This window comes from Phacochoerus africanus, chromosome 1 (assembly GCF_016906955.1).
Source record: "Phacochoerus africanus isolate WHEZ1 chromosome 1, ROS_Pafr_v1, whole genome shotgun sequence".
NCBI classification, from domain to species: Eukaryota; Metazoa; Chordata; class Mammalia; order Artiodactyla; family Suidae; genus Phacochoerus; species Phacochoerus africanus.
Window position 1 is genome coordinate 37,072,374 of NC_062544.1, and position 14,915 is coordinate 37,087,288.

The 14,915-nt window shown below is 36.1% G+C and overlaps 1 protein-coding gene across 1 annotated transcript in view; it reads right to left on the reverse strand.

The window, feature by feature from the left end:
• Positions 1-14,915, reverse strand: part of RNF180 (ring finger protein 180) — a 267,713-nt gene that overhangs the window by 36,563 nt on the left and 216,235 nt on the right. The window contains exon 6 of the mRNA XM_047753632.1: positions 10,258-10,383. Coding sequence (XP_047609588.1) covers positions 10,258-10,383 — 126 coding nt within the window. The remainder of the gene's footprint in view (positions 1-10,257; positions 10,384-14,915) is intronic.

Genomic DNA, 14,915 nt, shown 5'->3' on the forward strand with positions numbered 1-14,915 from the left:
AAAAAAAAAACCAACAAACTGCATGTAATATATAAGATTACCTGGAGAGAAATTTATGACATTTAGTAATAATATTTTAAAAATTAAAAGGATAAAAATTAATGCCCTAGAAAGCCACCTTAATATGATATGTATAAAGGACTAAATAAATTCAAAGGGAATAGCAGTAAAGATTTAATAAAGAATAGAAATTAATAAAATTTAAAGATACAACAGAGTCAGTTTCAGAAATTCAATATTTAAAAATAATACAACTTAGAAGTATATAGCAAGTTCAGGAAGAAAAACCAAAGCGTGAGTAAATAATATTAAGAATACAGAGTACAGAACTATAGATATAGGAGAGATTAGAAAATATAAACTATTTGTCAACAAATTTTAAAATTGAAAAAATTAATTCCTAGCAAAAAAGATAAATTATATGAACGGATTCAGAAAGAAACTCAGAAAAAAAAAAGGCCTCTTTAAAAAGGAAACATAGCGGCAATCTTACTCATAAATATAGATATGAAAAAAAAAGGTGCTCCTGCCGTGATGCAACAGCATTGGCAGTGTCCTGGGAGTGCTGGGACGAAGGTTAGATCTCCAGCTGGCCCAGTGGGTTAAGGGCCCAGTGGGTTAAGGGCATTGCCGCAGCTGCGGTTTAGGTCGCCAATGCAGGAGGATCTGATCCCTGGCCCGGGAGATCCATGTGCTGCAGGGCAGCCAAAAATGAAAACAAACAAAAACAGAGTGGCTCAGCAGGTTCAGCACCTGAGTTCCTAGTCAGTACCCATGAGGATGTGGGTTCCATCTCTGGCATCACTCAGTGGGTTAAGTATCCCACGTTGCTGTGAGCTGTGGTTTAGGTTGCAGATGTGGCTGGTATCCAGTGTTGCTATCACTGTGGGTAGGCTGGTAGCTGCAATTCAGATTTGACCCCTAGCCTGGGAACTTCCATATGCTGCAGGTGCAGCCCTAAAAAGAAAAAAGAGAGAAGAAAAAAAAAAACCCAAAAAGAATTGTCCCCCATAAACCTCAAACAAAATATGGGAATTCCCTGATTTTCAGAAGTTCACTTCATGCTACTCTGCTTTTAAAGAAGGCCTAAACTAGTAGTTTAACTGAAAGAAACTGAAAAAGATTTCAGCTTTTAAGAAGAAAGGGGAAAATCGAAAATAGGATTTTTGTTTGTTTTTCAGGGAGCCATCACAGGGGCAGCAGGCACCCTGGACAGAGCAGTGAGAATGGCACCACCAAGCTCCTTTCCCCAGGAACTATACTCACCACCTCAGCATCAGCTGCAATAGCTTGAACTGTGTGTGCATCTGTGCTTTATCTTGATTTATTTTCTGCATACATTAGCAAGATATGCCCTAAGGTAATTGCTTTGTTGCTTTACATCATTTTGGCTTACAAAAGGTTTCACAGAAATGCTTTACTTTCAGGTTGTGGAGGAAACCTGAATTAGCAAACCAAGTTTAGCAGTGCACAAAAATGATCAAGTTGAGTTTTCCCAGTAATACTGTTTGACATTAGAAAATCTGCTACAATCTATTCATGTAATTCAGTGCATTAACAGATTGAAAAAGTAAATCCATTATAGTAATTTCAAAAACGCTGAAAAATAACCCCCAAATTAAAAATACATTCAAGAAAAAGATTAATAGAAAACTGCAATCAGATGGGAAATTTCTTAAAACCTGAAAAAAGGCATCCACCAAAAATACAGCATAAGAGTTCTACTCAATGGCAAACATTAAAATACTCCTTTTAGTATCAGAGATGCTGCTATCGCTTTTCCTATTCAAATTAACAGAAGTCCTCACTATGCTAAATACTAAACATATGTATTGTTTTGAAAGATAAAACTGTCTTTATTTACAGATAAGACAGATATGATTGTCCTCATAAATAATGAAACTGAAGGTAATTTAGTAAGGTTGCTGAATCTGGGATCATTATCCCAGAAGTACATTTCTATACATAATTTATCTATTCAGAAAAGTGGGTTATTATTCGAAGAAAGAGACATTAACCCTCTTTAACACAGAAGAGGTGGGTTCTGGATGAAGACCTAAATGAGGAAGATTTTTAAAAATATTAACTTCATTATTTTACTTAAGCAGGAATCTTTGTGACCTGGGAACAGGGAGGAATTTCTTAAAACTTTAAAACATAAAACATAATGACAAAGTAAAATTAAGGTGCATTTAATTACACCTAAGTTAAGAATTTCTTTCAGTGAAGAACACCATGGACAAACTTAATATGCAGATAATAAAACAGGATAAGAGATTTGTAATGTCTAAAGCAAATAAAGGATTAATATCTAAAATATACAAGAAATTACAGAAGCTTGATAAAGGCTGTAATCTTAGAAAAATGAAGAAAGCAGTTACAAAAGAGGAATTCAAAAGCCTGATGAGCATCTGAAGGGATCTTAAACTACTAGAGAGCAGACAAAGGCAAGTTAAAACAATAATGAGGGTTCCTAATTCCCATTCTTTGTCAACACTTGTCATTTTCCGTAGTTCCAATTTCCCCCAACCTTCATGCACTGTTGGTGGGTATCTATAAAGGTCATTTGAAGGGACTGTTGACATTATTTAATTAAGTATATTCATATTTTATGACCCAGACATCATGCTCCTCAGTCTATACACCAAATAAATATTCACGAGGTCCACATTAGGATATTCATTGGTGTTACATGTAATAGCAGGGAGTTGGAAGTATTCTGTATTCTACTCAGTGAATTGCTGAATAAAATGTGGTAGGTATACATCTTGGGAGAACATTAATTAGAAGCTACAAATTAGAAGTACACAGAGCTACCAGGATGGATCTAAAAGCCTAATGCTAGATGAAAAGAAACAGAGTTGTAATATATAATGACATCATTACCATAAATTAAAAATACATGCACAGAAAACAATAAATATTATTTAAGAATAACATAAAAAAGATACACATTAAGAGTTTTCTTCTTGGCTCAGCGGTTAACAAATTCGACTAGTACCCATGAGGATGTGTGTTCGATCCCTGACCCTGCTCAGTGGGTTAAGGATCTTGCCTTGCCATGAGCTGTGGTGTAGGCTGCAGACATGGCTTGGATCCCCCACTGCTGTGGCTGTGGCGTAGGCCAGCAGCTATAGCTCCAATTTGACCCCTAGCCTGGGAACTCTGGGAACTTCCATATGCTGCTGGTGTGGTGCTAAAAAGCACAAAAGAAAAACAAAACAAACAAACAAACAAAAAAAACACCAAAACCAAACAAAAAAAAACCCCTTTAATATAATGGAAAGTAGGACAAGATAAAAGGGAACTAATGAGCATGTCGATTAGTGATGGTATGCCATCAATTAAGAAGTAAGCGGGACTGGCTAAAGTCTGCACTCAAAGTTCACAAGAGGAGAAAAGAGGACGGCAATACAGGAAACGCATGTGGGTAAATCTGCTCAAAGATGCATAAAATATTTGTAAAGGAAATCATCAAATTTCATTTTAAGGCGTTAAAAATTAGAAGATCTAAATAAGAGAAAAACCAGTTAGTGGATAGGAAAAGTTATTATTAAGGTGTCAATTCTCCCCACATTGACACATGTATTTAACAGAACTTCCTTTAATCAAACAGTTTTTCATAGAACTTGACAAGATGATTCCAAAATTCAGAGAAGAAAAAAATGTCAAGACACTCTTGCAGCGAACCAAATTTGAAGGGAGATATCAAGACTTGTTACAAGGATTTAGTAGTTAAGACAGTATGGTATTGGCATAGGATTAGACATACAGACCAAAGAAACCAAGACCTCAGAAACAGACTCACAGAAATTGAAATTTAAAATAGGACAGAAAAGAAACCCATGGACTTGTAGAATAGACTTGTGGTCGCCTGGGGGGAGGTGGAAGGAGTGGGATGGATTGGGAGCTTGGGTTAATGGATGCAAACTATTGCTTTTGGAATGGATTGGCAATGAGATCCTGTTGTGTAGCACTGAGAACTATGTCTAGTTACTTATGATGGAGCATGATAATGGGAGAAAAAAGAATGTATACATGTATATGTAACTGGGCCACCATGCTGTACAGTAGAAAAAAAATGTATTGGGGAGATAACAATAAAAATTTAAAAAGCAAAACAAAAAAACAAAATTGATAAAATATTTTAAAAATTAAAGCATAAAGGTAGTAGATGAAAAAAATAATAAAAATAAAATAGGACAGGAGTTTCTGTTGTGGCACAGGTGAAACGAATCCAACTAGGAACCATGAGGTTGTGGGTTTGAACCCTGGCCTCTCTCGGTGGGTTAAGGATCTGGCATTACTGTGAGCTGTGGTGTAGGTCACGGATGCAGCTCGGTTTTGGTGTTGCTGTGGCTCTGGCACAGGCTGGTGGCAACAGCTCCTATTCGACCCCTAGCCTGGGAAGCTCTATATGCTGCATATGTGGCGCTAAAAAAAAGGAAAAAAGACAAATAAAATAAAATAAAATAGGACAGATTAAAACTGTGGATCAGTGGGGAAATAATGAATTATTTTCAGGAAATGGTGGTCAGAAAAAATTAAGTAGGCAAAACAAATCTCAAAGTAATTGGATCCTAATCCTATAACATCCCCCACCCCCCCCAAAAAAATCCCAGAAAATATCAACAACACAAATCAATCCCAAGACCTTTAAACTATGTCAAAAATACACAGGAAAATATTTTTATGACATTAGGGATAGAGAAGAATTTCTTAAATAGATGATACACATCAGAAAGATGATAAGGAAAATGAAGAACTACAATTCATTAAAAGATAAAGTGAAAAGACAAACCAAAACTGATAGAAGACAGCTGCCATTCACATATTTAACAGAGGAGTCAGCAAAGATATTTTAAAACTTTCAAAAATCAACAAGAAAAATGCAATCAATAGGAAAATGGACAAAATTTGTGAAGGAATTTCATAGAAGAAACTCAATGACCAATACACTTATTTTCGATTCCTGTTAGTAGTTATAAAAATTGAAATTAAATCCCCAATGAGATATCATTTTATGCCTAACAGACTGGCAAAACCTAAAGGAATGAAAACATCAAATGTGGTAAACAAAGCTGGTGATAAATCAGTGATCATTTAGAAAAACGGTTTGGTTTACATAATCAAATTAAACATGTATTTTTATTATGTCCCAGCAATTTTCTACTGGCATTTATTCTAGAGGAACTCTTATGCTCCAGGAGACATGAAAATAAAATTTATGGCAGTGTTTATAATAACAAAAACTGGATTACTCAATTGTTCATCAACAGAATAGATAAATTGTGCTATATTCACATAATGGACTATAGTATAGCAGTAAAAATAAATGTGGCTACACTCACTGAATTGGACAAAATCAAGAAATATAATGCTTGGACATTGACAAAGCAAGCACAGCTTACACACACTGTTACCCTTGCAAAAGTTCAAAGACAAGCAAAATTAAGTAATGTTAAGTATACATATCTATACTTGTATAAAGAGATGATAAACACAAAACTCAGGGGAAGCAGAAAGCAAAGAAGCACAGAAGGTGCTTTAGTAATACTGATAACTGAATCTGGTTTGTGATTAAAATACTGTGTGGTGTTGAGGCCTGACCACAGGCAATTATGGAGGCTTTACCTGGTAGGCCTCATGGGAGAAAGCTGCCCTCCTCACACCACACTTGGTGTACAGACAGTGCATTAGTCTCTGAAGGAACTGCAACCAAGGTCTCATGCTCCTGGCCTATGAAGCTCTTTCACATATTTACATTTCTAGTCTTAGCACCTGCAGTCCTGGGTCCTTTATCTGAGGCCTTGGACAGAGGGCTTCTTCTGGACCTCTTTTGAGACCTCTTTAGAAGGGTAAAAGGAGAAAACCTTTTTTTTAATTATTTCCCCCAACACACCTTTTTTTTTTTTTCCCACTGTACAGCATGGGGACCCAGTTACACATACATGTACACATAATTTTTTCTCCCATTGTAAGTATCTAGACATAGTTCTCAGTGCTACACAACAGGATCTCATTGCTAATCCATTCCAAAAGCAATAGTTTGCATCCATTAACCCCAAGCTCCCAATCCCTCCCACTTCTTCCCCCACCCCCTGGGCAACCACAAATCTATTCTCCAAGTCCATGATTTTCTTTTCTGTGGAAAGGTTCATTTGTGCCGTATGTTAGATACCAGATATGAGTGATATCATAGGGTATTTGTCTTTCTCTTTCTGACTTACTTCACTTAGTATGAGAGTCTCTAGTTCCACCCCTGTTGCTGCAAATGGCATTAATTTGTTCTTTTTTTATGGCTGAGTATTAGTCCATTGTGTATATATACCACATCTTCAGAATCCAATCATCTTTCTTGAGGTCTGGGAGAGTTATGCCTCCTGCTTGGTTTTTGTTTCTCAGGATTGCTTTGGCGATTCTGGGTCTTTTGTTGTTCCATATAAATGTTTGGATTATTTGTTCTAGTTCTGTGAAAAATGTCATAGGTAATTTGATAGGGATTGCTTTGGGTAGTACGGCCATTTTTACAATATTGATTTTCCCAATCCAGGAACATGGAATATCTTTCCATTTCTTTACATCTTCTTTGATTTCTTTGATTAAAGTTTTATAGTTCTCGGCATATAGGTCCTTTACCTCCTTGGTCAGGTGTATTCCGAGGTATTTGATTTTGTGAGGTGCAATTTTAAAAGGTATTATATTTTTGTATTCCTTTTCTAATATTTCATTGCTGGTATACAGAAATGCAACTGACTTCTGAATGTTAATCTTATATCCTGCTACTTTGCTGAATTTATTAATCAGTTCAAGTAGTTTTGGGGTTGAGTCCTTTGGGTTTTCTATGTATAGTATCATGTTGTCTGCAAACAGTGACAGTTTGATCTCTTCTCTTCCTATATGGATGCCTTTTATTTCTTTTGTTTGTCTAATTGCTGTGGCTAGGACTTCCAAAACTATGTTGAAGAGCAGTGGTGAGAGTGGGCATCCCTGTCTTGTTCCAGATTGGAGTGAGAAGGCTTTCAGTTTTTCCCCATTGAGGATTATATTTGCTGTGGGTTTATCATAAATGGCTTTGATTATATTCAGGAATGTTCCCTCGATACCCACTTTGGCGAGGGTCTTGATCATGAATGGATGTTGGACTTTGTCAAATGCTTTTTCTGCGTCTATTGAGATGATCATATGATTTTTGACTTTTTTTTGTTAATGTGGTGTATGATGCTGATTGGTTTGCGTATGTTGAACCATCCTTGTGAACCTGGGATGAACCCCACCTGGTCATGGTGTATAATTTTTTTGGTATGTTGTTGGATTCGGTTGGCTAAGATTTTGTTGAGAATTTTTGCATCTATATTCATCAATGATATTGGGAGATAGTTTTCTTTTTTGGTGGTATCTCTGTCTGGTTTTGGAATGAGGGTGATGGTGGCATCATAGAATGTCTTTGGGAGTATTCCTTCTTCTTCAACCTTTTGAATCCAATCATCTTTCAATGGACATTTGGGTTGTTTCCATGTCTTGGCTATTATGAACAGAGCTTCAATAAACATGTGGATGCGTGTGTCTTTTTTAAGGAAAGTTTTGTCTGGATATATGCCCAAGAGTGGGATTGCTGGGTCATATGGTAGTTCTATGTATAGATTTCTAAGGTACCTCCATACTGTTCCCCACAGTGGCTGTACCAGCTTACATTCCCACCAGCAGTGCAGGAGGGTTCCCTTTTCTCCACACCCCCTCCAGCACTTGTTATTTGTGGACTTAACCTTAAAGACACTTTTCCTCACTCTGAGTTAGTATCCCACACTTTTCTATTCCTTGTCTTCCCTTGTGCTACTCACCCCCAAAAAACACACAGCAACCAAAAACCCCAATACATACACAAACACACACAGCCCTACCCCAAGGGCTTATAGAATTGCCAAGGCCTTTTGTTCAGGGTTCCCCTCAACAATAAGATGACCCCCAAGTCTGTGCTGATCTACCTGACCCTGGACAAGTGCATTATTTCATGTGGGAAAATAGAACACAAGATGAGGGAGGGAGCTGGCATTTCTTCCATTTTTAGACTCTTGCTTATACCACTGAAGCAAGTGTTTAAGTGCTTAACTCTTTCAGTTTTGGCTGAGCCTAAGAGTCCAGATCTTGCTTAGTTAAGCTGGGATCCTGAACGTAATATATTTCTTAAGTTGTATAATAAGCTACTCTGCACCCCCTCCACAAAAACTTATAAAAAGTTAGGTTCCGTGAAACTTCTATGGGGAGGACAAATAAGATGAAATCACAAAAAAGCAAACAATTTATAGCTTCAGTACCCTAGAAAACAAAAAGAAAAAGGAAATTGTGGGGTTTTCAGAAAGGTGTTTGATTCTTTTTAAAATTTGTGTGTAGGGTAGAAGGTAGGATACAAAGGAATCTTTTAAAGCACATAATCCATATAGCCAATTTTTTTCTTTGTTATGAAATCCTTTATGTAAGATTGATTTTCTTACATTTAATTTCATATTATGCTTTGGGCTAAATGTGATATATTTTAAAATGTATTTATACTACATCTATGGACAATGGATTTCTATAGTTATTTACCAATTTATAAAGCAGTTACGTGCTTATAAAACATCCTTAAACTGAGTTCAACTGTGGCTCAGTGGTAACGAACCTCACTAGTATCCCTGAGGATAAGGGTTCAATCCCTGGCCTTGCTCAGTGGGTTAAAGACCTAGTATTGCTGTGAGCTGTGGTTTAGGTTGCAGATGCAGCTCAGATCTAGTGTTGCTGTGGCTGTGGCCTAGGCAGGCAACCGTAGCTCCGATTCGACCCCTAGCCTGGGAACTGGGAACTTCCATATGCCGCAGGAGCAGCCCTAAGAAAATGCAAAAAAAAAAAAAGTCCTTAAACTACTTTCTTCATTCAAACTACTGTATAAAAGTTATATTTGTCTTTAAACTACTTTATTCAAACCTTGATGAATTTGTAAATCCATTTATCTTTTGCCTCAACCATACAGGCTGTTTCTATCTCCTTTTGTACTACATCACTGCTGTACTGATCATATCAGTTTTCTAATGTAGAAATCCCTCTTGTTCCCTAAAGATCAGAGTTCCCCACATCTAAGCCTTTCCAATCAGATTCCTGTAACATCATAAGGGTTAATACTAAACAATCCATGTTCTAACAGACCAGGGTTTTATAAACAATGAAATTACATTTTATGTTTATATTGTATGATCACCATTACACATAAATTCTCAAAAGTAAAATGGTATTAGAGATTGCCTTGCCTTTAATTGAATGATTCTTTGTATTTATACAGTATAATTAGTTATATCTTAGAATTTGCTTTCATATCAACTCATTTGATCCTTACAAATTTATTAATTAGGTAGGACAGGTATAATTACTACCATCTTAGAGATCAGAAACAGAAACAAAAGACGAAATTTCTATGTCATCCCTGAGGTCATACATTTAGTTATATGTGAACTAAGAAACTGGTATTCCTTGTTCAATGCACATGTTTGCAACACTTTACACTAAAGCTCTGACACTGTCTACTTCTCCTAAACTTGGGGGATAACTATAAAATGTTAATATGAAATAAACTTAAATTATGATAAGTTGTTCAGAATCTGTATAAGAAATACCAATGTTTTTGTCAAATATAGCTTTCATCAAATCTGTTACTTTTGAAATCAAGTTCATTATCTACATATTAAACATTACTGGCAGCAAGGCAAAGTAAATTTAATCATGAGTTTCAGATTTTGCTCTTACTGTATGGTCTCCATTTTCTTCATAGGCATACCTATAGGCTTTTAGTAAGAAGATAATTAGCAAAATCCTTACTTAAAATGGACTAGTGAAGAAATATGTTTCTACCGACATTTATTTATTTATTTTGTCTTTTGTCTTTTTAGGGTCTCACTCATGGCATGTGGAGGTTCCCAGGTTAGGAGTCGAATGAGAGCTACAGGTGCTGACCTACCACAAAGCCACAGCAACCTGGGATCTGAGCCATGTCTGAGACCTACACCACAGCTCATGGCAATGCCGGATCCTTAACCCACTGAGTGAGGACAAGGATGGAATCCACGTCCTCAAGGATACTAGTCAGTTCATTGACTCAGTTCACTGAGCCACTATGGGAGCTCCATCTATTGACAGTTCTAAGGAAGAAAGAAAATGGCTTTAAAACAGACCCTGGATAAAATTATCAGCCCTTTCCTTTTCTTTCTTTTTTTGCATTAGCTTCCTTACCTCCAAAAAGATGGAATGCTTTTCTGCAGCTTGGAAGGGGCCACTTTGCAGAGCTGGATTTCTGAAAGCTTTGTTTTCTTTTCAAATATTCTTTAGTAAAGAATGTTTTTGTAGCATTGTTCAGTTCTAGAATAAAGCAAAAGAAAACAGTATTTTTAAATGTTAATTTGAGTAAAATGGCAAGAACCTGAAAAATGATTGTTGTAGTATTTTGGTAATAAATTCAGATCTCATTAAGACAGTTAAGACAAAAGTAGAGTCAGGTTTTTGCTTTTTTTGTTTTGGGTTGTTTTGTTTTTTGGCCACACTTGCAGCATGTGGAAGTTCTGGGGCCAGGGACTGAACCTGAGCCACAGCAGTGACCTGAGCCACAGCAGTGACAATGCCAGATCCTTAACCCACTGAGCCACCAGGGAACTCTCTACAGTTAACTTTCTTAAACCTAGCAAAACTAACTCCTCCAAATTTGATGCAACTTTGATATGCCTACACATAGAATATAAGCTACTGAGCAGTTCCTATGTCAGATACTGTGCCAGATAAGGAGGATACAGTGATAAATGAGACATAGTCCCTGGCTTTAAGAGGACTAAAGTCTAAATGATTGAAGTAAACAGGCAGACCAAAAAAGAGGGGGGCATGTGTTATGGGTGTAGCAATAGAATAGCTAGAGTGTAATTATGGCTGAGGAGTGAAAAACTCAGCATTTTTAAATTCATACTTGGTTTACTTCATTGTACATGTGATAGGTTGACAGAGTGTAAAATTGCTGATATGAGGAAGTTTAAAAAAAAGGTTAAAAATAAATTCTTAACCTTTCAGAAACTTGTAAGATAAAAGGAAAAATATTCATTTGAAGTAAACATACAACAATCAAAGAACACACATGATGATATGTACTTTGAATAACAGAAAATCTCTAAATATGAGCCAGAGAAAGAAAGGCAAGATCTGAGTTAAACTGTTCCATGAGGAAGTTCTTCTCAGGGAGGCCAGTGTAGAGCTGGTTACTAACTGAGAAGTAAACCAGTCTTTCCTTCAGTAGTTCCTTCTTACTCTCATCCTACAATTATTCCTGTCCTAACTTCTTAGTTTCCATCGTTCAGACTCTGAGCTTTTGCTCAAACCAGCTACATCAAATTTTCTCTATTTTTCCTAATTACTCCCTCAGGTTGATTTTTACCTAAGTAATTCACAGGGAAGACAGATTTTCAAAGTTTAAATTTAACACCAAAAGAAACAGGGTAAAAAATAGACTGCTCCATGTAAGGGAGGTTATGTATTAACCCTGAAACTCCCTTCAACTCTTCTCTATACTACAGCCAAGAGCCAGTAATTCAAGCATACAAGATAGAGAAAAAGTATTTTCATAGTTTGTGTACTCATTGTGCATATGGGAGGTTATTATGGCTAAATTTTTTATCTTTTACATGCTTAAATAGTTAAATCATTTCAAGTTGGATATCCTCACAGTGTTTTACAGAGCAATGCACAGCTGCTTCATCAAAGTCTGCTTTGCCCACTGCTTGTGAACAGCCCCTTAGTACAAGACAGTCATGGCACTGCTACCCGGTTAAAAGGACTCATCTGTATCATTCATACTGATGAAGGGAATGGATGAAGTTAGCAAACACCTTACAACACATTAACTTACAGTAACAACTGGTCCTCTGGTAGGACTTATCCTTTTTCTTTTTTTGAGAAATTAAAAATCCTATGATATGAGTGGTATTGTTAATAATTAATTCTTAGACAAACTGACTCACAACTACCTAAATGCCCTTAAAAGTGAGACCAGGTGTGGTGGGTAAATGAAAATTTCATGACGAGATAATGTAAATGAAGTGAACTCAAGAATTCTTATTCCTTTCCTTTCTCTTCCTCCTTTCCCTCCACCTCCTCCTCCTTCTGGAGAGCTTGTAGTCATGTTCTAAAATGTTGATGCAATAACTAGAGGATGCTATTGCACTACCCTCTTTCTTTCTTTTTTTCTTTTCTTCTTTTTTAAGGCCAAACTGAAGCATATGGAAGTTCCTAGGCTAGGGGTCGAATTGGAGCTGCAGCCGCCAACCTAGGCCATAGCCACTGCAACACGGGATCTGAGCCACACCTGCGACCCACACCACAGCTCATGCCAGATCCTTTAATCCACTGAGTAAGGCCAGGGCTTGAATCTGCATCCTCATGGACCCTACCTGGGTTTGTTACTACTGAGCCACGATGGGAAATCCATTGCACAGCTCTCTCTTAAAATGAAAACTTACTTGGAAGTGTAACTGAATTCAGTACACCACATCAAAAAGACATCCAATAACTGCAGTTTTGATGGCTGGCCACAAATCAAACTTGTCTTAGATGATAGAGGAGAGAAGTAAAATTAATAATGATGTCTGTGCTATTTATCTTTTCTAGCTTCAAGGAACTTATTACATAATGAACTTTCAACCTGTATAAAAAACATATTTGATTAATAAACCGAAGCAGGAAAGGGTTTGTAAATACATTAATAATCCTAAAAAATAATGATCTGAGAAATTATTAAAATGTGCAAAATGAGATGGGAGCTGTACCTACAGTATTTTGTTGAACATAAGCACGTGTATCTACAACATAATCTTATGAGAAGTTGGAAGATTTTATTTACATATTTGATTTGAAAGGCCTTTGGAGAAGAGAGGATCCGGAAGCCCTCATTTGCTGGGCCAAATAAGAACTGGTTCTAATGCTTCGTAACTCTGGCACCTTCTATAAAATGGTGAACTTCTCTTTGTACTCACTTCCTGCTCTTTCTGTAGATATTTATTTCGCAACTGCTATGTACCTGGCACTTTGTCGGTCTAGCTAAGAATACAGAAATGAAGTAAATGTAATTCCTGTCTGCAGGGCATTGTACTAAATCAATGAATCCAAAATTCCCATCTGGAGTCTGGTTTTGCATTAAAATCGATGAGGGTTCTTATTAAAAGACGAATTCTAGGACTTTACCTAGACATACTGAAGCAGCTTGCTGCACTGTAAGCCAGGGGTCTGTGGTTTCTATAAGCTCCTTGGGTGATTTTGATGCACAAACCTGATAACCACTGGATGAAATGACCTTAAACCCTTTTCTGTTCTAAAATTATTTGAATTAATTTAAATAGTTTAAACCTTATCTCGATCTGCTATGAACTATACAAACCTTACTCAAGGATATTGTTCTTTCTACAGATCTCTGCTGCCTTGGAATTCCTTATTCATGCAGTGGGTTAAGGATCAGGTGTTGTCACTGGTGTGGCTCAGGTCACAGCTGTGACACAAGTTTGATTTCTGGCCCTAGAACTTCTGCATGCTGTGAGGTACAGCAAAAAAATAAAAATAAAAAAATAAATAAAAATAAAAAAAATAAATAAATAAAATTAAAAAAAAGCCTTCCCAGATTCAAGATTAACCATGATTTATCAAAAACAAACAAAAAACTATTGCTTTATTCTGGTGGCATCTGAACTTGGAAATGCATGATTTGGCAACAACAAAAAATATTCAACACCACATTTCTCAGAATTATTAGAAAGGAGTACTAAAAAAAAATCTAAAAGCAGACCGAGATGTAGGGCTCAGAGTAAAAGGTGATAAAATCTACCTTTTATCCCCTCTTTTGCCTACCTTATTTATTAAGGAGTAGAGGCTTTGTATTACTATTGTAATTTTAGTCATATTTTATATTATTCAGTATGATGGAAAAAGACAAAACTCTGAATATCCTAAAGAGATTCTAGTCTATTTAAATGTTACATTTAGTTAAATATGGTGGGATTACCTGTGGAAACCAAAGTATCTTTTTGTGATACTATCATAAAAATAGTAAATTATTGTTAGAACAAAGGAATTCTAGTCTTTTGGATTTGGCTGAGTACAGGAGTCAATTACCAACTACATAAAATATAATTCACATTATTTCAGGGTGTTTTACTATGTGTATCACTGTAGTGCAAACAATGAGGACAACCAAATATACAGGATAATTTTCAACTACAGGCAGTGCCAATAAGGTGTCACAAATCTGATTTTTGCTTTATGCTTAATAATGGGTAATTTTATATTTGGCCAACTAATTATAATTATGAAAATATTTGTTAATAATAGTTTCAAGCATCCCGCTAAGTACAAGAGTTAAAACTGTGAAAATGGTAGAGTACCTATATTAAATCTTAATAAAAAGATAATCATAAGTTATGAGTGTTATGATTGGGTTAATTCAGACCCTAGGGTCTTATGAATGAGGGCAATATGATAAAAGTATTATTATAAATATAAGGCATCGTCATTTAGGTGGACCCAGTGATCTTATCTTCTAATTTAAAAGGCTAGGATATGTGTCCAGCCATCTCATAAGGCCTTACTTACCCAGTTAAAATTACTTATTATTACAAAAGTTTTTTTTCTCCACAATGCCATTCTGAGTTCTGTGTTGTTTGATACATACTATTTCATTTTTTTCAAAGATACAAGTTGCAAAAATTGATTTGACAAAAAGGAAATTTGTAGCATGCTATAATAAAAGTAAAAAAAGATTATTTCTCTAAGAATTTGTAATTATATAGATAGGATGGGCTCTGATTTTCATTGGATATTCAACTTTCCTTCATTTCAACAGGCACTGTGCATATACTTGTTCATAG